The sequence below is a fragment of the Alligator mississippiensis genome, chromosome 16 (genome assembly GCF_030867095.1).
Source record: "Alligator mississippiensis isolate rAllMis1 chromosome 16, rAllMis1, whole genome shotgun sequence".
NCBI classification, from domain to species: Eukaryota; Metazoa; Chordata; order Crocodylia; family Alligatoridae; genus Alligator; species Alligator mississippiensis.
The window spans coordinates 10,189,743-10,213,358 of NC_081839.1; the positions used below are offsets into that span (position 1 = coordinate 10,189,743).

General features: G+C 46.3%; 1 protein-coding gene across 3 annotated transcripts in view; it reads left to right on the plus strand.

Moving 5' to 3' along the window:
• Positions 1 to 23,616, plus strand: part of MARCHF2 (membrane associated ring-CH-type finger 2) — a 102,988-nt gene that overhangs the window by 51,853 nt on the left and 27,519 nt on the right. For all 3 annotated transcript variants that reach the window (XM_059719562.1, XM_019491228.2, XM_006275425.4), the window contains one exon: positions 1,717 to 1,912. In XM_059719562.1, the coding sequence (XP_059575545.1) occupies positions 1,717 to 1,912 (196 nt within the window). The remainder of the gene's footprint in view (positions 1 to 1,716; positions 1,913 to 23,616) is intronic.

Here is a 23,616-nt window from a genome sequence, read left to right on the forward strand (position 1 = left end):
CACACACTCTCGCACTGTTCCTCCCTCACTGCACACCATGAATGATGTGTACCCCTGGCGGCTGGGGGGGCATGGCGATGGTGGGAGTGCAGCGGCGGTAAGCGGGGGAGCTCCCACAGACACTGCTGGCACTGTTGGCAGGGAGGTGTAGCAAGTGCGGACCAGGGATTGGTGACCACCCACAGATGCCATCGGCAGTGGACAGCAGGGATCGTTGACTGCCCGCAAACACCACTGGTGGTGTCGGCGGCAGGGGTGTTGAGGGGCGACCGCCCACAGGCCTTTTTGTAGGGGGTGCACTGCCATGCTCACACACGCAATCTGTTCCTCCCTCACTGCATGCACATGCACACACTCTCTCTCTCTCTGTCCCTCCCTCACTGTACACATACACATGCACTCTGTCCCTCACACACACGCACACCCACACACACTTTGCTTCTCCCTCACTGCAAGCTCTCTCTCTCTCTCTTTCTCTGTCCCTCCCTCACTGAGCGCGCGCACACACACGCACGCACGCACGCACGCACACACACATGCTCTCTGCCTCTCCCTCACTGCACACACACACCCCTGGCCCCAGGATACCAGCGTGGGCCCTGTGCTCTCATGGTTGCAGCGATGCAGCTGGGAGCTGGAAAAGCGGTGGCAGGTGGGGGCAAGTAGTAACAAGTGGGCGCACAGGAGCGCAGTGACAGCTGGGTGGGAGCATGGGGCAGGGAGGCAGGAGTGTGGGGTCTGGGATGGCAGGGGCTCTATGGAGCTGGGCTGACTCCCCCTTCTCCCTATTGGCACAGCCCGGCCCAGCTGCATAGGTCCTTGCAAGCCTGTGCCCCACACTTCTGCCCAGCTGTTGCTGAGCTCCTGCGTGCCCACTCGCTGCTCTTCCCTCCCACCTCCCGCTGCTAACCTGCCAGCTGCTCCAGCACCACGTGGTTCCTGGCTGCATGGTCAGACCACAGGACTTGGTAGGAGCTGCCTGACCTGGCCCCGAGGACTCAGGCGATTGCCCGTAGTCCTCCCCTGCACTCTTATCTGAATTTACCTCTCAGGCAGAGGGAGGTGGGAACAGCCCCATGGCCCCAGGCCAGAAGCCTCTGCTAGGCACGGGCTTCCAGTTCAGCTGGAGGTGGTGGGGGGCAGGGCGGGTCTTGCTTCTGGGCTTCAGGGTCCTCCCACCAGCTCCCCCTGGGTCCTACGGGCCTCTGTCATCTTTGACAGACATCCAGCAGCAGATAAATATTAATTTTCTAAATTTTTAGGGGCCCCAGGGCTGGATAGACCAGCTTGGCAGGCCAGATCCGGCCCACAGGCCATATTTTGCCTGCTTCTGGTATAGATACTCAAGCTTGTTTTGACTTGCTACCCTTGGTACTGGTAGCAATGTAGCTGTGATAGCATGGAGCTATTTGCTGGCTACCAGCCCTGCTCTATGGTCGTATAGACATACCTTAGGATGTAAAATTCAGGTGCTGCAGCCAGAGGGGGAGTATCCCAAACACTTGCAGTTGCTCACTCGTTTCAGAGTTGTTTGTGTTGATGTCACAGCAGTTTCTTTGAAGATTTTTTCCTGGTCCTGCACAGTGCAACACAATGACTGCCGTTCCTGTATCCTGGAAGTGCTCAGTGGACTGGGTCTCAGCGCTTTTGGGATGTGACTGTGATGTTCTACCCATGCTGACAGAAATTTCATTCCATGTTTGCCTCTTTCTGTAGTGATGGACCCATCTGTCGAATCTGTCATGAAGGTGGAAACGGGGAGGGACTGCTTTCTCCATGTGACTGTACAGGAACACTGGGGACCGTGCACAAGAGCTGCCTGGAAAAATGGCTGTCCTCCTCCAACACTAGTTACTGTGAGCTCTGCCACACAGAGTTTGTCGTAGAGAGAAGACCAAGGCCCTTGACTGAGGTACCTCTTTCGCCTTGCTTTGTTTTTATTTTATGTACCTTTTAAAGCAAAATGGCCAATTATATTCAGTACACTGGGGTACCGTCAGGGCGACTCGGCTTTTGTTCAGTCTTTCTGTAAAATTGAGAGCTAAAATATGAACTGTCACCTCTTTTACCTCATTGCTTTCCTAAAATGATCCTTGTACCTACATGATTTAGTGTAGGTCCCATGCCTAGAAGAAACCATCTCTCTGACTCAGACTTGTTTTGGACCTCAGATTTTTGGACAAATAGATATCCTGATACATTTAAAGCAGCATAAAAGGAAAAACTAGGATTTAAGTCTTTTCCCAGGTTCTTTTCATTTTTAAGAGAGCTGATTAATTGTGCAGGATGTATATGGCAGTTAGTTCCCTTATGAAGGATATTGAGATGTAAGAAACCAGTGGAACAGAAGAGTTCTGCTTTTGCCTGACTGGGACTTGACTGAGAAGAGCAGCCTCTCCTTTTGAGCTGGTTTGGAGGATGGTGGTGAGCCTTTAAAATAGTTTCCTCATTCTTTAGCATACTCAGGATATTTGTCAGCCTCCTTAGAAGCATATGCAATTAACTAAAGTAGAAAGTAGAAGAGCTATACTGATTTAGAATAACTGCTTGAAAATGTATTTTATGCAAGTAAAATACTGTGAAAGTGCAGAATGGGGGCTTCTGTTTGTCTTGCCTGTTCAGAGATGGCATTACTCTGTCTTGCTCGATCAGACACCAGTGTTACTACCTTCATATTTCTGTGCAATATGGGTTTCAGAAGCAGCAATGATTTCCACCCCCCATTCTTCCCCTTTCCCTGATGTCATTACCTCCTAACATTGCATTAATATACTTCTGTTGCACCTAATGTCCTCAGGGTGTGTTTTGCTCAGAAACATGAAATGTGGGGTACTTTTGATGTGGCGTGTTCTCTGTGACACACCTGAGAGCAACATTTGGCTTGTAGATCAGAAGACTCAGTTCTTCCAATGGGTCTTCTCCAGCTGTTTAGTGCCACATTTCTTGATGTTAATCTGGAATTCCTTTGTTCCCCCAGTTAGATAAGGCCTGGTATAGTTGGCTATGATAATATTGGACCCCTTCTGCTACTGCTATCTGATCTGTAGGGCAGGTTGTCTACAGGGGTGTTCAAGCCCTGGCCTACAGGCCAGATCCAGTCCTCAATGCTATGTCATTTGGCCCATGACATAATTTAGATGATGACTAATAAAATTATTTTACACTATACCAGTAAATGTTAACATCTTAACAATAAGGTTAAAAGGAGTAGGGTGCTACAAGCTGTCAGATGAAGCACCAGATTTTTTCTTCATTCAAGAAAGCTATCTTAAAGAGTAACATAGTAAATATATAAAAGGAGAGTGGTTCCACTCCCTATTTATATCTCTAACTAAACTGAATAAAAGAGGAGTTGTGATTATCGTAGCAAAATGTACACCTTTACAGCTAAAGGAGAAATACATGTATAAGGGAGGTAGTTTTATACCCCCTATAAGGAAAGGAATAAAGGAATGACTGATAATCAGATTTTAACTTTAAGGAGCATCTATGCACCAAATCAAAAATGTCTGTCTTCAGAAAACATCCTCAGACTTTAGAGAAACTTAGAGGGAGATGTTTTGGGAGGAAATCATAACTGTGTTATGGACCTAAAAGTGATAAATCATAGATTCATAGATTGATAGATTGTAGAGTCGGAAGGGACCACAGTGGATCATCGTGTCCGACCCCTGCCCCTGGCAGGAAAGAGGACCGAGGTCAGATGACCCCAGCCAGGTGACTATCACTGATGGAAATCTGATGGAAACATACCAAAGGATAGAAAATCAGGCACAGCATTAAGATTTTTAGTAGATAATCACGCACTGTTTGTGTCCCAGAAATGCTTAAATTCCACCCCCAAAAAGAGTTAAAGACAGCAAACACACTGTCCAGTAGTCAGACTATATCTATTACCATGGCTAAAGAAATCCTGCAGGCCAAATTTAGGATATAATTACCTTTTTAACAGAGCAACACTTAAAACTTGGGAAAATGCATATAAGAAATTAACCAACCATTTGGGTTGGTCTAATAAAAGATATCAAATTCACCCAAGGCACCTTGTCTGCCTATAAGAAATTAATAAACTTGCAATTAAAGATTTTTTTTTTCAAAATTCTTGTTGGTCTAATAAAAGATATCATCTCTACTACGAGTCCTGATTGCCTTTATAACAAATTAAGCTTGTTACCCACCACTGTTAGCATCCGTATTCAGGGTATTTATAAAGTCTGTGTGCAACTTTAAGTTTTAACAACTTTGGATACACACATGATAGAAGCAAACTATGAATGGCGATTGAAAACATAATTCATTAAGGTGTTTAGGATAGTGTAAGCTATGCATAGGGTAAGGATCACAAATGCAATTCATGAAATCATTCAGCAGCAACTGGAAAATGTTTTCTATGAGTTGGAAAATCGGATTGAACGATGTATCATGAAAGATGGTGGTTATGTTGAAGTCTAGAAATTTGAAAAAAATTTACTGAATTATGCTTTCAATTGCAGTTTATGGTTTGCTTCTATCATGCATACATCCAAAATAATTAAATTTTAAAATTGCACAAGGACTTTATAAACACCCTGTATAATAATATTTAATATTAGTTTAATCTAAATAATTTAGCAGGAATCTTTAATACCTGGGAACAATGGTCCTCACATGTCTGTGTACACAACAAAAAGAAACATATTTCAAAATTCTATATCAGTGGTATCTCGCTTCACTTAAAATTAAATGTATTTATGGTACAGGAACAGGCAAATGTTGGAGGAGGTGAGGTCAGTTGGGAGGAATCTGCTTATGTACGGTCAAGCTGTTCAGGATGTCAGCTATCAGATAGCCCCTTAGTGTTCTTATCAAACCTTGTTGAGACCTCTTCAACATTTACAAGTCATAAGGAATTGGTCATTCATCTTCCAGTGACTACAAGAATTCAAGTTGCCAAGGCATCAGGGCAGGAAGCAGTCACGGGTGTTTCCCTTGCTGGAGTATGAACTGATACAAGCAATGATCGGTGCATATAGAAATCATACAGAGGCTGTTAATAACACAAATTTAAATGGGCCCTAGTAGCAGTGTGAGCAAAAGACCTTGGTAACCGGAAAGCATACATGGCTGAAGAGGAAATGCTGAGAAAGTTAGAAGTATTTTTTTTTAGGCATGTCAGAAGGCCAAGAGATGGAAAACAATGGATAAGATGGGTACAAGACACCAGAACAAAGATCAGAGCGGCCTGGTAAACAAATCCCCCTATCTGATAGGAAGCTCGCATTGTCTGGTGAGAAATGGATGAGAATGATGTCACCTAAAGATGTTTCAGTATTTGGTGAGAACTAGGATGTGTATGCCGTGAATATAAAGTTGTTTTGATTGGTGTATAAAAAGGCTTTGGAAACCCTGAATATTTTGCACAGGGCGCTGGTGCCATGTTTGCAAAGAACCTGGCTAGTACCATGCATGAATAGGTGAATAACTATAAATGACCAATACTGCTTCACTCTTGACTGCATCTGACAGAGTCCAACAGCAGGTAGGGCAGGGAATAGAGAGCAGTGTGTCAGATTGAACAGGAGAAGGAGATTGGAGTGGCACTCAAGAAGGGGACATGGCTTAACTAGTCGTGTGCCTTCTGAAACGGTTGGCCACCGCTGCCTTAGTGGGTTGGATGTATCTTTAAATATTAAATTTGTTGGAGTGGAGCATGGCTGCACAGAAGGCAGCATTCTCGGCCAATCAGCAGCAGAGGGAGTGGCTGCCATCTTTGCTACTCCCCTTGGTGCCGGCGGCTTCGCCCCCAACCCTGGTGTGCTGCGAGGCCAGGCTGCAGCGGCTGCTGGCTCCCATAAGGAGCTAATATTTTATTTTTAGTAAGTTTTTTTTTTTCCCCAGCAATTCCGTGCGAAATCACAGAAACTGCTGTTTTTCACAGTGTTCATGGAAACCACTGTTTTTCACAGTTTTCACAAAAATCGCAAAACTGCAATTTGAGTGGGTCCCTAGTAATAAGCCCTTGTTCAAATGGAACTGCGCAGAGCCATTTATTCTGTTCCAGGTGGAGTCCAATGGCCCCTGTGTTTCTTGGGAAAAGACCTGCATAAATTCACAAGTCGTGCATTGTGCTGCGAGAGTGGAAATGCTCAGGCCCAACCTGACCTTCCATAAAACCAATGTCACAGTCTGTGGCTGGCCAGTGATGATGCTCTGTTTGTAAGCATTTGTACACTCTAGGCTCTTTGAATAAAAGTACGTCACCTGTTGTAGCCATCAGAGACAGCCATTTGGTAACCAGACCCTAACATAAAGTACAGGGCAGAGGGTTGAGGCGTTCTCAGTTTGGGGCGCCCTGCTTAGCAGCCAGCCCTCTGCGTTGCTGTCAGCTCTTCATCAAGCCACACACTATAAGTTATACATACACATTTTGGCTTCACTCAGTTCTCACCAAAGCGTTAACAAAATTAAACTGAATTAAGTTTCTCGTTACTAGCACAGTCATTTGAAGATAATTTTACACTACCTTTTAGTTTATGGATTACAAAGTATGCAGTTGTCAACTGCTAAACTCAATATATTGTGTCATGCAGAAGGCTTGGGTTTCTTCCACTCGCTTGCTAGCCAACTCATAGACTGCATTAATTTGCAGTGGTGCATCTGTCACAAGGGGAGTCAGGGATATGGGGGGGGGAGGTAACAGGGACCCCCTTACCCCTGTTGCTCAGTGCTATAAGGGTGCAGTGCCGCAGGCCGATGCTAGAGGACTTCACTCTGCAGGCTGTGGACTGCAGAGCAATAAGCCTGCTAGAGACCCTGTCAGGAGAGGGAGAGGCTAGGTGACTAGAAAGGGGCAGAGCCTAGGGATATATAAGCTTAATTCCATGGCTGGATTCTCCCAATGATGAGTAGGACAGAGCCAGGAACCAAAGGTCTCATTCTGATAGTCTCAGGGCAGCCTCCCAAATTTACATTAAGTTACTGTTGAAATGTGGCAGACAAGGAAAGGACAGTACCTGGTTAACCAGAGTTAAAAACAGGTTTAAAAGTACCACTAGGGAGTGCCAAAGCCACCTTTAGGGCTGTGGCCTGTTACGGGGGTCAGTATCTTATTGGACTAACTTCGTGGTTGGGAGAGATATCAGGGAGAACTAAGAATGAGAAGCCTGAAGAGTAGAAAATGGGACAGGGTTGGTAAGAGGAATGAAACCGGGATAGTAAAGAGCAGTGGTGCTCCCACTGTTAGCACTGTGGGCCAGATGAATGGCATGGGGCCAGTCTGTGGGCCAAGTCGGGTCTCTGCCAGGCAGGGGAGATACAGAGGGGGTGCAGTTGCACCCTCTGGGACTCCTCGTCTACCCAAAGTTCAAAACCAACTGCCTGGCAGTGGCCACAGCATTTCTATTCAGATAGCAGTAAGAGTATCGGTTGAATTCATGGATCATTGTAATTTACCCGATTCCTTCATTCCACAGGGATTAATATCCCTCTCTCCTTTTTAATGATGTTGATGTTTCGTTAATCAAGCTAGCCTTTCTTCTGACATTCTGCTGTCTGTTAGCTGCTCCTGGCAATGTAGCTCCTGTTTCACAGACCTGCAGATTGTTTGACTCTAGCTAAAAACATTAACTCGGGTATGGAAATGTTAACTCAGGTGAACATTAACTTAGTTGTGGAAATAACTTTCAGCGACTTGTTGGATACACTGTCAAGATGCTCGAGGAAGCCGTATTTTGTTTTCTGCTTCTGAAAGAATTGTACGTTTAATACTAATGTCTACAGGACTAATGAAACAGTATCTTTCGATTATACTTTGCCAAGAATTTTTATACGTAATAGATGACATAGCAAATTAATGCTTATTCCCATAAAATGTATATTTGTTTTTGCTTTGATCTTAAACTAGATAATATAGCCTTAGTCCCTTAGCATACTACTAACGCTTCTAGTTTCTTTTTTACTCAGAGAAAAATATGTGATGATGCAACACACCATCTGCACCCCTGTTTTCCAAATCCTAGATCCATGACTGGCCAAGATTGAGCTCTGAGGTTATTCACTGCCCCTGCCCAACCTAGGTTTGTACTCAGGGGTCCCACACCACACCCGTCTAGGGGCCCCGTGCTGCCCCTGTCCTGCCCGTGTGTGCTGGGATTGGGTCCCATGCTGTTCCACACATCCAATATAGGTTGCAGGGCCACAGCCCCTGGGACTCCCCACGGAGTCATGCTGAGCTCCATGGGCTCGATGACATGGCACCAGGGGCCAGATCTAGCCCACCAGCTGGGAACTGATATTCCCTGTTAAAGACAGTGGTTCCTACAGATGTGTTGGGAGGCTGCTCTGATGTGCTGTAATTACAGTGCATCAGAGGAGACTTGATTAACTGAGTGTGCTGGAGTGTGCTAACTAGCATGCTGTAGCCAGCCTCCATGCCTCCAGTATCAGCATCCTCGCACTTCAAAATAGTAGCCGGGGCGTTTTAACTAAAGCTCATTGAACAAGCTGTAGTTAAAGTGCCCCTGCCGCCATTCTGAAGCGCAGGGATGCTGATATGCAAGACGCTGCGGGCACTCTTAAATAAAACATTCCCCACCCCACCATGCTGCCCCTGGAGCACGTGTAAAAATGCCCAATGGGACTGGGATGACAAGTAAAGTTTCAAGACATTGGTGCTAAAGGGGAAAAAATTGAGGAGATGGGATGGGCAGCAGACTTTAACCACTGAAGAACAGTCCTCTCCAGAGCATGAAACAGAACCCAAGAATCCTGGGTCTTGCCATTTCTTTGTTGTTAACAAATACTTGTGAAATTCCCTAGTAAAGCATGTCTGGTTCCTCTTTAGTGAGAGTCCACATAGAGGATAATGACCCACTACTGCATCAGTTGTTCTGGGGCTGTCGAACATAATCTGCCTCATAAGCAGATTTAGACCTGGCCGTGATGGGTAGAATAAAGGTTGGGCAAGCTGTGGCAGGGCAAGTGGTGCCATGTCGTCACAACCGGTGCTTGTCCCCAGCTGCTGATGTCTGTCCCCTGCGCCCTGAATTCAGTGACAAGCTGTGCCCTCTGCTTTCCCCACCCCCAGATTACTGGGCCTAGGAGGAAACAGCTCTGTGGGCCAGATTCATGCTGAGGACCCATGTTTGACACCCATAAATAATTCAATTAAACCAAGTGGCAAGATTCTGACCCTGGTAATGATCTGTCTGGGTGTCAGTAAGATGCCACAGGATGGAATTTGAGCCTGGCCTCAGTTTGTCTGCATAAAAAGACTAGGAAACACCTAGGGGACTATATGCAGCTAAAGAATCAAGATCATTTTTAATTAAATTATGACAGGCTATATTAAGACTTACATTTACAAAGTTTACTAAAATTACTAAATGTACTAATTTATTTTAAATTACTTAAAATTATATACAGGCAGTAAATGTTCACTGCCAAACTTATAGAGAGAGTCAGTCACTGAATTGAGGGGAAGTCACTAGCTAAGTATCTGGAACCAGTTTGTTGAAGTATTAAACCAGTTTTTGACAGCAGTAAGGTTTTCACTGGGTGCAGGTGCAGAGAGAATATTTTCATTTAATTTATGTCAATCAATAAATAGCTGAGTTATCAACTGACAGTGCAAAAAAGCAGGAAAGGTTTGTTTCTGGTCACTTTGTCCGTCAAAATTTTAGAATGAGCAGATCTCGGGTCCTCAGACCTACCATATTTATTCAAATACAAGATGAGGTTTTTCCCCAACCAGCATGGGAAAAAAGCCCCTCATCTTTCGGTCATAAACCAGGAACTGCCTCCCCCTCCCCCCATTAAATATATTGTCTAACATGAAATCACTGCTAGAAGCAGCATGTGCACAGTCACGCAGACCAGCTGTGAACTTGATTGAAGCCCATGCTAAATGAACATGCCCATAAAACACATGGCCATATTGGGCAAATACACTGATGGGAACCTTTTTTTTTTTTTTTTTTTACAAATTGTTAAAAACACATTTATCACTTTACACTTACAAAGCTTCACATATTGAGCATATTCTTTTACCAAGATTTCTTATTGCAAAAACCTGCATATAAAATCATGCAACTAGACATATTAAATCTTTAAACCGCACACATCAGTTTTCCACAAAATAACCCTTATAGAACTCGATTTCTTCATACAGAACCCCACGAATATCAATTCACCCCCATCTAAAAAAAAACCTATCACCTCCGCAACCAGCTGAAACTCTCTGCACCCGCATCAGTCCTCTCTGTTGGTTTAGAGGAACAAGTGTGCCCTAGTCCTTTTTCCTCCACTTCTCTGCCTCTGATCTCTTCCTTGTCCTGATCGATGTCTTATTTCAGTTCACACAGCCCCAATTTCAGGCGCTCTTTTAGCGCGCTTAAAAACCCAGGGTTTTTTACTTTCCATATACTGGTTTTAAACACTTGCTAACAGTGCCCTCGTTTCCTCAGGTCCCTTTGGTATAAGCCTGTACAATACCATCCCTTATGTTAAGGACTGGCTTATTTTTGTGACACTCGAAAAACGCCGTACCCTTTCCCACACAACCTTTGCCTATATACACTCCAAAAACATGTCCCATCCTTTCTTTATCCTCATACCTCTCTGTGGCAGTGTCTGCCACTTTAAGGTTTTTAGTTGGCAGTGGAGCAGCCAGCAGGTGGGTGCTAGCCTCATCAAGGCTAGCACATGACCCTAGGAGGACCCTGGGATTGGCTGAGGGGGCAGAGCAGCCTCCATTTTAACCCAAACCCTCTGGGAGAGAAGCAGCAGTCTCAGTCCTCAGTCTTATAACCCCAGCCCCCACCTACGGGTGGGTTACCAACACTGGGAGGGAGTGAGGCCAGCCAGACCCACTGTTGGGGTTGCCTGAGCCCAGCGTAGGGGCCAGGCATGGCGGCAGCCACCTGAGCCCCACCGAGTGAAAGACCCCAGCGGCTGAGTGAGGGGTCGGGAGTGTGAAGTGGCCTAGTGAAGGGCCGAGTGTGGCCCCAGCAAGGGACCGAGTATGTAGAGTGGCCCTGTTGAGAGTGGTAAAGATGAGTGGCCCTAGTGAGGGGCAGAACCACTGACTTGGGGAAATAGATATGTCAGATGGGATAATATGGAAATACCAGAAGTGACAGAAATACTGGAATTGACCATATGGAAATACTGGTTGTGACATAGAAACAGCTGCGAGGCATGGGACACGTGTAAGGGGAGGTAGGAGCACAGTACTTAAACCCTTGTTATCAGGAGGTCGAATGAACTGCGGAAGTTGTTCTCCAGCGCTGCCTGCCTCTATTGCTGGCCACATGCACGTGGCTTGCCCTGCGTCCTGCTCTCCCCAGCCCCAAGCAGCCCCTTGCAGGCTGGAACTCTGCCAGCCTGCAAAGGGAAACCTGTGGTTTCCTGTGTTATTCCCCTTTAAAAGAGAAAAAATGTGCATTTTCCCCCATTTTCTCATGTTTGTCCATGGTGAATGGAAAACCCAAATCTCTACTGAACAGCCTACTTGAGTCAGAAATCCTCCTGCCTAGGACTGTGCAGGTTTGATCTTTGAGGGGGTGGCACATTCTTCCATATTCTCAAAGCTCCCATCTTTCTTAAAAACTTGTAGTCTGCAGAAATGGTGTCCAGTTCTTCAGAAGCTTTTTCCCCCCTCTCTTGAATAATAAAATTGCTATTCCACTTATGAAGTCCTTCCCTGCTTCTCCTTTTTCGCTGTTTCTATAAAAAACTTACCTATATCCATCCCCACCCGTGGTCAGAATTTCTTGTAAAATTCCATGGGTAGTCCATCTGCACCTGGAGATTTTCCTCTTTACAACTTTTTAAGCACTCCTCCACTTCCTTTAAACTTATGTTTTCTTCTCTCTCCTATATCTCCTCTTCCTCTACTTTATCTTCAATCTCTTCCAGAAGATTCTCCATTTTATTTCTATTTCCTTCTTCTGGTATAGTCCTTCACAGAATCTCATTGTTGCTTCCAGCTCCTCCTCCTGCTTTTCCATTGGGACCCTGTTTCTATCTGTACTGCTTTTAGCTCCGTCTTTCTAGCTCCTGCTTTGTCTCTTCCAGTTCCTCTCATACCTGTCTTCCTTCTGCGGCTTCCTTTAGCAGCTCCTGCATCTTTCTTTGCAGCTCTCTCAGTTCTTTAGTCCTTCCCTCATTTCTGTGACCTGCTTTCTTAAAAATGCTCTTGTCTTCTTCACCATCATCCACTATTCTTTGGTAGTGTTAAAATATTTCTTCAGTGTTTTCCACCCCTCCTACTGTTTCATGTACACTTGACACACTTAGGCATCTTGTAACAGTTGTACATTTAAGTTCCACGCTCCCGTTACTCTTGTAGGGCTCTGAACAAGACTCATTTCCATCTTCAGCATCTGGTGATCACTAAATGCCACACTTTAAGGTTTTTTTTTTCTCTCTGTTTCTTTGGATACAAACACAAAGTCAATTCTTGATTGCTTCTTTCCACTGGGGTCTGCTCTAGTGAAGGCTTTCTCCCCTGCCCACACATCTATTAGTGACTCTTCTTTTATTATGTCTGTTAACAATCTGGATGAATTGTGTAATCTTCCATCTCCTCCTTCCCCTATTCTGTCACCCGCTTCTACTATACAATTGACTCCCCTGCTATTATCCACAGTCTCCCTCTGGCCACGTTTATCACTAGTTTTCTGAGCAGAGCTTTCCTCCCCTCCCACTCTGGTGGTGCATATACATTTAACATTTCTAATTCTGTTCCCCTGAATGACAGTATCATTCGTTGTAGTTTGCCAATGGCAGTTTTCCACCTGCTTCACTCTCAACTCTGGATTTTTTAAAAGTATTGCTATACCTGCTGCTTTGTTATTTTTTGTCCATGACCACCAAGATGGTCCCCCCTCCACCTTTTCTCAAAGCATTTATATTCCCTCCCCCCGCTGTATTGCATTCTTGTAGGCAGGTTATGTCTGCCCTTACTTGTTTTAACACTGATTCAATCTTTTCCCATCTTTTGCTTGTTAAGGCATTCCTGGCATTATTCGATACTCTTGTAAGTGTTGTTGTGTTTGCTTTAACTGAATGCTCCTGTCCCTTTTAGGTCTGTCGGTGCTGCTGCCCGATGTAGTTGACTTTGCCCCCTCCTCCATTCGCATGCCATTTGCTTTTGCAAACTACTTGATTGCTTTTGCGCTCAGGAAGCCTTCCTTCCGCTTTCCCATCTCCCCACCTCTTTCCACCTCCTGCTCTTGACTCTGGGCTGGGGCCATGGGGCATTCATAGAAGGAAGCTGCTCTCCAGCCCTGACTCCGACTCCCCTTCCTTTTTATCAGGTTTCTTTTTCCTGATTTTCAGGCCCTTTCTCTACCCACACTACCTCTTTGTCTGTACCATTCCATCCACCTTTCTATGTTTTCTGCCTCTAATAAATCTGCATACATTTATACTACAACCATTCTCTCCCTTGACTTTTCTCCTACTGTGAATTTTAACTTTTTTAATTCCTCCCTCCCTCTTTCCTTTGCATATCTTTTCCAGAAGATTTTAATACTCTTCTTCATTCCAGTAGGTGAATTCCCAGGTCTTTCAGTTTTGGCACATGATCAAGTTGCTTAGGTGCTCTGCCTGCACCTCCAATATCTCAAACAGTATTTTTTCCAAAAAGTCGTATCTGTTGATCGTTGTTCCTGTCTCCGTTCCGTCACCAACTAATATTGCCTTTATCTGTGGTCTCTGATCTTCTCTACCATCTCTCATTTCATTTTCTATGTCTTACCACCATGCCATACCCAGTGGGCCAGCATGTCATCATGCCTCTGTCATTCTCTGCTTCTCGCCCATTGTCCCTTCTCCTGCTACCTCCTCTCTGTCTCCTGCCGTCCTCTGCTCCTGCCTTCCCTCTGCCTTTGTCACTCCTGTTGCTGCTCTGGTTATCACTGCTTCTGCTGTTGCTCCTGCCTTCCCTTTCACCAACTTTCATCCCTACTTCTCCATCTTTGTTTACTCTCCATCTGTCTCTGGTCCTTTCCCGCTCTTTATTTCTCTTTCTGCCTCATAGTTACTTGCCACCACTACCATAGTGTTGAGCTTCGGGTCTCCCTTCTCCACTCCTTACACCTCAATGCTCTGTTGATCCCTTTCTGTGCTTTTAAGGCATTGATCAGGCTTTTAGTGCAGATGGAACCACCAAACTTCTATATAGATGAGGGACTTCCTTGCCTCCTCAGCCTATCACATCTGATTAATATAGCCCCACCCTCCATGGGGTGGAGCCAAACCAGGCAGCCCCATGCCTTAACTGCATAAGCATTTTTGAAGGATCCCAGGACTAGTGACAAGAACACGTGGTTTCAGTCATGAGTGTGGGGGCTAATTCACAGGTGGATCATTAGTGGGTGGTGGTATCTGGATTGCACACACATATCAAGTGATACTGGTTTGTGGGGGTCACTGTGACTTGAAACACTGTTGAATCTGCTGGGGCCTGGCCCAATGAACCCAGAGAGAACCCAGCAGGCAAGGGAAATTCCTGAGCCTGAGCAAAAATCTAAAAAGGATAAAAAGGAAGGGAAGACGGCAGTCCTTTTCTCTCCCCTGCTCCCCCCCCCCCCCCCCCCCCCCCCCCCCGGTCTGCAAAATGAAACTACAAATTGCCTCTGTAAATGTAAAAAAAAGTGGACTCAATCCAGCAAACCTTGGAACAGCTGGAAGCAGAAATTATCTGCCTCCAGGAATGTGGCTTGCCCAGCCAAATGAACTTTCCTTTGCTTGCCAAATGCTGGCCGCATGGCCAGGCCATGTGGAGTGGGTCAGATGATAACAGGGATGCTGGTGTTGCAATCCTCCTGAAAGGAAACAAAGTGTGCCTCCTGCAGCACAGAGGAATAGTTGCAGGCAGGCTACTGAAAGTCACCTTCGTGGGGGGTGGGTCTGTCGGCCTGCTAAATGTCTACACACCAGCAAACAAGGAAGCACAGTCCATCTTTTTGGAAAACATGGCTGTGATAATGCCAGGTACCTGGCCAGTGGTGATCTCAGGGGACTTCAACTGCATCATCAAGGAGGGAAGACAGAGTGAGCAGTGCCCGAAAGATGGGCCTGGACAGATCCTCCAGGCTACTGAAACTGCTTGTCAGTGACCACAGCCTGGTGGATTCAGCAACAGAGTTCAAGACCCCAGAAGAAACTTTACCCACGTGGACCCTGCGGGGAACATCGAGTCTCAGATAGACTTTGTCTTATTCCCTGAGGGGTGGGAAGCAGGGAGAGTCCATTCCATGCTCATCTGCTTCTCGGACCACTGCCTCCTAACAGTACAGGCAGAGAAAGGGGGGCAGCCTGAGAGGGCCAGAGAAGTGTGAAAGCTGAATGTGAACCTCCTGGAGGATGAGAAGACCCAGCACAGCTACACGGAGCACTACGCAGAGTGGATGACTCCCAGAGCCCTGTAGCTGAACTACACAGAGTGGTGGGCCAGCATCAGGGAGAGGATCAAGGTTGAGGCTAATGGGTGGTGAGCCCCATTCCAGAAGAGGTGGCATGAATGCTTGAACTGTAAGCTACAGGACCTGCACAAGCAGGTGGCAGCAGTCTGGGATGTAAGGGAGAGCATCCGAGAGGTGAAGACCCAGATTGGAGCCTAATACAGGGAACAGGCCATGGAAAAGGTCTTCCAGGCCCAGGCCCCCCGTGTGGAGGAAAGGGAGGAATGATCTGCTTACTTCAGCAAGTTAAAGACCAAGAGGGAGGCCATGACTAGCTTGAGACGTGGAGCAGAGGTGAAGCGCTGGTCAAAGCAGGAGATGCTGAAAATGGCAGCCACCTTCTACGGGTAGCTCTGCACCATGTGCCTGGAGGACCCGGGGCCCTAAGGCAGTGCCTGCAGGAGCTCAGCTGGGCCCTCAGGGAAGATAAGCAGCAGAGGCTGGAGGAGGAGTGGACGCTGGAGAAGACCAAAATGACCCTCCACAGCTTCAACAACAGTAAGACTCCTGGGGTGGACAGCCTGCCCAAGGAGTTATACGTGGCCTTCTGGGACCAGATGGGCCCTGACCTGCTGGAGGTCTTTTGGGAGTGACTACAGAAGGGCCACCTGGGGACTGAGATGGACCAGGGCCTAATGACCCCTCTTTACAAGAAGTGTCTGAGGGAGGACCTGAAGAACTGGAGGCCCATCACCCTCCTAAACTTTGATTACAAGCTGCTGTCCAAAGTCGTAGCCAAGTGATTCAAATCCATCCTAGGGTCCATCATCCACTAGGACCAGTCGTGCATAGTGCTTGGGTACCAGATCCATGAAACCCTGCTGCAGCTGAAAGACACACTCCAGAATCAACAGGAGAGAGGGCAGAACATTGCCATGCTGGACCATGGGCCATGCAGCAGCTGGGGTACTACAAGGTCTTAGACATTTTTTGGAGCAAGTACAACCTGCTCAAAGAAGACCCCGCAACCATGACAAACCATTAGAAGATGCAGGAGGTGGCCAGAGCCAAAGATAGACTGTCAATTATGGATCTGCTCCCCAGTGACAGATGCCATGCTGTGTGGGAGTGACTCTTCCACAGGGGCCTACAGAAAGACCACAGACATTTGAACTGGAGAGCAGCTCACTGGGCACTCCCCTTGCAGGCAGTGAGATGTAGAGAAGGGCAGAGAAACCAACCCAACTGCCCCAGAGAAATCTGCCAAGGAAAAGTGGAGACAGTCGACCACCTCCTGTGGTTCTGCCCCTACGGCAAGGAGGTGTAGAAGTAAACTAGCTTTGGTGGTGACAGGGGTGGTGACAGGGGTCTGGACCATGACCAGAGGTGATGCTGCGTGAGCACGTGACCAAACACCTGGAGTCCCCATCAACCTGCTTTGATCAGTTTGTCTCCTGTGTCAGGGGTGGAAAAGCAGGAACCTACTGATGTACTAACACACAAAAAGGTTTGTTGAGGACTGTGTTAAAATGGACTAAGCAGATGTACTACCAGAAGATGGTAGGAGAGGTTGGTGAAGAGGTGGCAAAGATCATCTGGCAGAGGAACCACTGGCACAGACTGCTCAAAGCCCCTCAGCCCCTCAGGAAGAGAGCAGTGATGACGTGAAAGAAGTTGGGGGCAGCCAAGAAGAAAATGGATTGAGCAATGCGGACAGTAAAGGAGAAGGAGATGACATCAATGAGGACAGTGGCAGTGACAACGGAGACAGTGACATGGACTGAAGACTAAAGAAAGGAACAGGGTGGAGGCAGGCCAGCATAACTAACAGTGAAGGGATGCGGATGGATTCATGGGAGCAAGAACTCTAATTCTGTCAGGTGTGCGGGAGCACAAACTCTAATGGGTTTGTGATACTGTAATGGTGTACGTGCTTGAAGACTGGAAATATGTAGTGTACATAGATATATATACATCTATCTGTCTGTCTAGAAATATATTTTTGCAAAAAAAATAAAAATAATAATGTATAAGAAGTATAAAAGTGCTGCTCAAAAGCATGTTTATAGAGTACCTGTGCTGAAACTTGTAGAAATATGCAAGAGGTTACAATGTATCATCAATTCTGGCTGGACTAAGTCTGTAGGAACTCAGCCTGTAGTAACAGCATATCTGCACATCACTATGGGCATGTTTATTTCAAAGTCAGTGGTGTTTCGAATTAACAAGGTTTTCCTGTACAAAGTGGAAGAGGGTGGGGGGCAAGGCTCAAGCAGCTGGTCTGGGTCTGGGTCAAGGCCAGAGTCAGACCCGCAGCAAGACCCGTGCCCCTCCTGCACATAGATTGCAGTACCACTCTTTTTCACTATCCTTAGGATGTCTAGAATGGAGACATTTTATACTGGTCAGGTCTTCACTTTTCTGACTTCATAGCAGCACAGAATCTTGCTCTAGTCCAAGGATTCTCAACCAGGGTGACACGGCACTCTGGGTTGCCTAGAAATACTTTCAAGGATTCTGCAGGGCACCACTGTTAGGTATGCAGAGATGAGTCACAAGATAAACCCAGAGATTTCAAATAGGAATGCTGTGGTACCCCACTTGCTGTTTGCTCTCACAGGATGCAGAAACTGTCACCTAACACGTAGAACTGTGTGGGTAGATTTCTTCACTACTGGCTCTTGGGCATCCTCTGTCTCGGGGCATTCCTCAAAATATTATAATGGATTGTCACTGCTTACCGCTCAGCTTTATTTTCCCTGGGTCAAAATTGTCCTCGCAGGAAACAACAACAAAACAAACAAATACAGAAACAATAAAGGGTTAACTCACACGTGCAGTCCTTTCCCAGCCCTGTACTGCCTCCTCAACCATTCCTCTTTCCTCTCTCCCTCTGCTCCCTTCCCTGGGAGGTTTTAACTCTCTCTTGGCCATCCAATCATCCCCTCAGCTGGCCCAGTCCCCCTAGGCAGGCAGGCAATCCTCTTTTAACCTCCTGCAGCTGGGCTACAGTCCCTGAGCCATGCAGCCTGTTACAAGGATACTGTGTCTTTGTTACACTGATACAGGCAGCCATTCCTGAGGAACTTCTGGTCTTCTCCATGGACTCTTCTCATCTTTCTGGCTTTTTTTTGCTGCTAAACTAGTGAGTGACCACCAGAAGTTTTGGCGTTTTCAAACCAACGTAGCAGTTCTTTCTGCATGCAGAATGTACACCCCTTTCTGCCCAAAGAACAGGAAGAGTCATCAAAATATCAGATATTCCTATTTTTCCTTTTCTTATTTTTTTGTGGTTGTTTTCTAATTCTTGCTTGATTTGTTCCTGGTTGAGCCTGAACTTTGCTCATTTGTCCGCTGCATCTTGAGTTGTCAGGAAGTGCAATCTTCTGCTGATTTCCTGTGTACTGAGCTCTTTCTCAGTTTTCTGTTGTGATGCTAGTTGTAATGTAAGCTCTTTCCTGTGTATTGTTACTATTAATATAAACTTTTAAAATCATTAAAAAACATTTCCCATTAGCAGTTTCTTATCTGTTGTACTGTTTATAAACGACTAAAAAGAATCCACCCCTCCCCTGGCTACCTGCTATTCATAGGACATACTGTCCAGCCAGCAACTTGGTGAGAGTCTGCTACTGGCTGACCAGACCATGATCCAAGAGTGGACAGTTTCCAGTCTCCTTTGGCACAATCCACAGCTTCCAACAGTTACGTATTGCCTAGATATAGAAACTCACTCCTGATATTGGGAAGCAGAGCTGTGCCAAACAGGTGTCTGAGCTGGTTTCCTACATTTGATCCAAACTATGGTTTTGCAGGTGAACTTGTAGGATAAATCTACCTTGAGAAGGGACAACATATTTATACTAGCTTCATAAAATCAAAAAAAATTAGGGTTGGAAGGGACCTCAGCAAGTCATCTAGTTCAGTGTTTCTCAACCCGTGGGTCGCAAGAATATTTCAAAGGGTCAAGAGCTGTGGCAGGGTAGAGGGGCGGTGGGAAGGTGCCTGTCCCTTCCAGTGGGGGAAGGGGATAGGGGAGAGGTGTGTGGCTGGGTTGGCGGCACTGGGGCCAGTGCCCATGCTCGTAGGGGTGGGGTGGCTGGGAGACACTGTTTGGGGGGCACGAGAGACCATAACCAGGCTGCCTGGCACAGTGCAGCAGCCCCAGCTCAGGGCAGGGTGGTGCCACAGACCTCTCCTTCTCCTACCTCCAGCCTGTGCCAGGCTTGCTCCACGGCCACTTGCATGAGCCGGAGCCACTGCAGCCACCGTGCTCTGGCCCAAGTGGGACCTCTCTGAGAGCGGGGTGCAGGTCAGGAGTGAGTGACACCAGTATGACCCAGGGGGGGCAGGGGACTGGGGGTTGGGCACTGGCAGGGCCAGGGGGGTGTGGATCGGGACAGGCCATGGATCTTTGCAAATAGGTCCTGGTAGAAAAAAGGTTGAGAACCACTGATCTAGTCCACCCATCTGCTCAAAGCAGGACAGTCCCTAACTAGATCATCCTAGCCAAGGCTTTGTCTAGCTAGTGTCGGAAACCAGTGGTTGAGTGCCTATGTCACAGTGGAAGGTTTCATTGATTTGATGCCTGTAATGCAGTGGAATTTCTTGCCACAGTGGAATTTTCCGCTACGGTGGAAAACCCCGGTGCAGTAAGACGTTCCCGCCAACTTTATGCAAATACGCACACCACCATTGGCTGGTTCTAAATTATTCACATTTGGCGACTAGTGATTGGCTTGTTAGTCATATAAAAGTTAAAGCAGTTTCCGCCCAAGTCGGAGAACTCCGCGCACATCTCGGAGTGAACTTGGCAGACTGATCACCCACCAACGACTCCCCGTCGCCGACCGTCCCGACGTACCCCCGTGCCCTGCAGGCCCAATAAGCTGTTCATGTCAGTTCGTCTGACTCGGAGAGCTCACGTTTGCAACTGTAACCTAAGTCAGTTCTTCTTCCTGCACTGTGTACACTGACGACGTAAGTAAATAATCTCTTTGTTCAACCAATACGCTTCAGTGCCTAATTCTGCTCCATCGGTCAAAAGTACCCGTCTGCCGTTTCGGGGCTACTGGCCACAGCCCAGCCTACCACTCGACCGCCACAGCTAGGTCTTAAAAACCTCCAAGGATGGAGAATCCACAACCTCTTTGGGTAATGTGTTCTGCTTTACTACCCTCCTAGTAAGAGAGTTTTTCCTCATATCTAATCTCAGCTTCCCTTGCTGCAGCTTGAAACTGTTGCTCCTTGTTCTGTCATCTCCCACCACTGAGAACAGTCCAGCTCCAACCTCTTTCGAACCCCCCTTCAGGTAGTTGAAGGCTGCTCTTAAATCCCCCCTCAGTCTTCTCTTCTGCAGACTATATAAGACCATTTCCCTCAGCCTGTCTTCATTAGTCATGTGCCCCATCCCCCTAACTATTTTAAATGCTCTCTGCTGGACTCTCTCCAATTTGTCCACATCCTTTCTTTAGTGGGGGGGGTTGCAAAACTAGACACAGTACTTAAGATGTGGCCTCTCACCAGCGCTGAATAGAGGAGAATAATCATTTCTCTCGATCTTCTGGCAATACTCCCAGTTTGCTGTTAGCCTTCTTGGCAACAAGTGCACACTGTTGGATCATATTGAGCTTACTGTCCACTGTAACCCTCAGGTCCTTTTACGCAGAGTTGCTGCTTAGCCAGTCAATTCCCAGCTTTTACCGGTGCATGGAATTATTCCATCCTAAGTGCAGGACTTTGCACTTGTCGTTATTGAACCTCATGAGATTTCTTGTTGTCCAATCCTTCATTTTGTTTTTCCGAATCCTAGCCCTACTCTGCAGTGTATCTACTACTCCCCCCAGTTTGGTGTCATCAGCAGACTTGCTGAGGGTGCACTCTATGCCATCTTCCTAATCATTGATGAAGATATTGAACAGAACTGGCCCCAGGACCGACCCCTGGGGCACTCCTCTTGATACCAGCTGCCAACTAGACATTGAGCCATTAATTACTACCCTTTGAGCCTGACGGTCTAGCTAGTTTTCTGTCCACCTTACAGTCCATTCGTCCAACCCATACTTCCTTAGCTTGCTGGCAAGTCATGGGAGACTATAACAAAAGCCATGCTAAAGTCAAGGTATACCACATCCACTGGTCTCCCTATGTGTACAGAGCCAGTCATCTCATCAAAGAAGGCAGTCAGGTTGGTCAGATGTGACTTGCCCTTGATGAATCCATGCTGAATGCTCCTGATCAATGTCTTCTCCTCCAAGTGCTTAGAAATGGATTTCTAGAGGGCCTTTTCCATGATTTTCCAGGGACTGAGGTGAGGCTTACTGGTCTGTACTTCCCTGGATCCTCCTTCTTTGGTTTCTTAAAGATAGGCACTATATTTGCCCTCTCCCAATTGCCAGGAGTTTTCAAAGGTAAGTCATCTAAGAAGTGGGGTGGGGGCAGGCAGGCCATAACCCTACTAAAATTACCAGAGCCCCAGACCAGGTAAGGTCTCTTTGTTCAAGCAAAAAAATTTTCTGTCAGTTCTTTTAGGATATTTTTTAATTCCAAAAAGCTGTTGTCTTGCAGATCATACCAGGATCATTTTGTACTCTTACCAGGGTATATTTTGAATTTCATGCTGTCAGAAATGGGCAGAACATCTATAGCAAGAGACCCAACAAACAACTCATTTTTTCCTCTAGCAGCATTCTCCGGTGGCTTGTCATCAAGCTGTATAGTTAATGGCTGCTTAGAGACATGAAAAAACCCCCCAACAGCAGCACTTTAAGCTTGGTGCGCCCCCACACCGAGTACAGCACATGCTCAGAAGAGGCATTGCGTTGGTTTGACTCAGCTCACCCCAACGTCTGTATAGACCATGAGCTTCAGCACAGCTTTTTGGCGCTTCATCTAATAGCTTATTGAATCAGCTTTAGATTAAAGCGCCAAAAAGCCCCACTGAAGTGCCCAATCTGTACAGACGCCGGGGAGCCGGATTAAACTAATGTGCTTCTGGTAAAGCATTGAGGTTTTTTTTCCTCCACATCTGTCAGCAGCCAGTGTATCTTACTGTAAAATGGTAGTTTTTTACATCCCTATGCTAGACTCCTTCACATCATTTTGTCACCTCTTCTACGATCATTGATGGTTTACTGTTCCATTGCGTCTGTGCTGAAGAATGCATTTCTAATTCCATTTTCTTTGCTGCTTGCTACCCTTTGCATTTAGAAAGCACAGATTTCACAGACTTTCAATTATCTGCTATCCTTTGCAAAGTAAAATCAATTTTCTTACAGTAATCTTGTTTTGACATGTTTATTGGTTATCCTGCAAATAACAGATGGATTAACTAGAGACTGAATTAATTGTTCCAAGTCGCATCATTTTGACTGTTTTCATAGGTCTGTGATTTTTTTTTATCTTGCAAAGAAAACATGAGTTTCTCGGGTGACTTGACTGTACAGTTCACTGTACTCTTCAAATTCTCAGAGGAGTCTGGCTAGCAGTTTGCAGCCTGCTTTCCACTCTCGCTGGATCATGTTGCAGGGCTTATGTGTCTGCCTTGTGGAGGATTTTACCTTCTCTCACTTTTTTTTCTTAATACCACTAACCTCCAGCAAGATGTGGAAGTAGTACAGCCCTCTTTTGTTTTCGCTTGTATTTCTTTCCAGATCTTGCTCTTTTTCTTGTAAGAAAAACCAATGAAAATACGATGTGATTTCCCAATCCCTTCTCCTTGCCTGTCACTTGCAGGGGTTTTTGTCTTGCTCTCCTCTTCTTCCCCATCCAATTGCCCCAGTGATTCTGTCCCATCTGCTATGCTAATCTTCCCCTGCTCTCTTCATCCTCACAGTCCAAATACCCTTTAGACTTTCCCCCTCTTTAGTAACTCACTTCTTGCCTCTTTGATGATAATGCCCCCATCTCTGCTTATTATGTGCATTATTTACAATTGCTTCCTGGTGTTCCTTCCCTCCAGTGCCATTCTAAACCTTCTCCTGTCCAGCTTCTTCCCTCTTACTTCTGCCCCTTCTGCCAAAGTTCACTCCCTTTTCATAGGTAGCTGACAAGACAGGGCCTTTGATAGCATTGATGTGCTCTTCTGGAACACAGTTCTTTTCTTGACTGCATGACTGTTCTGTCCCGGTTCTCCTCCTAGTTTTCTAAACCCTTCTTTTGCATGTCTTTTGGAGGATCTTCCCCCCACCAAATCTAGACTAGAAATTTTACAAGTGGCATTTCTGCT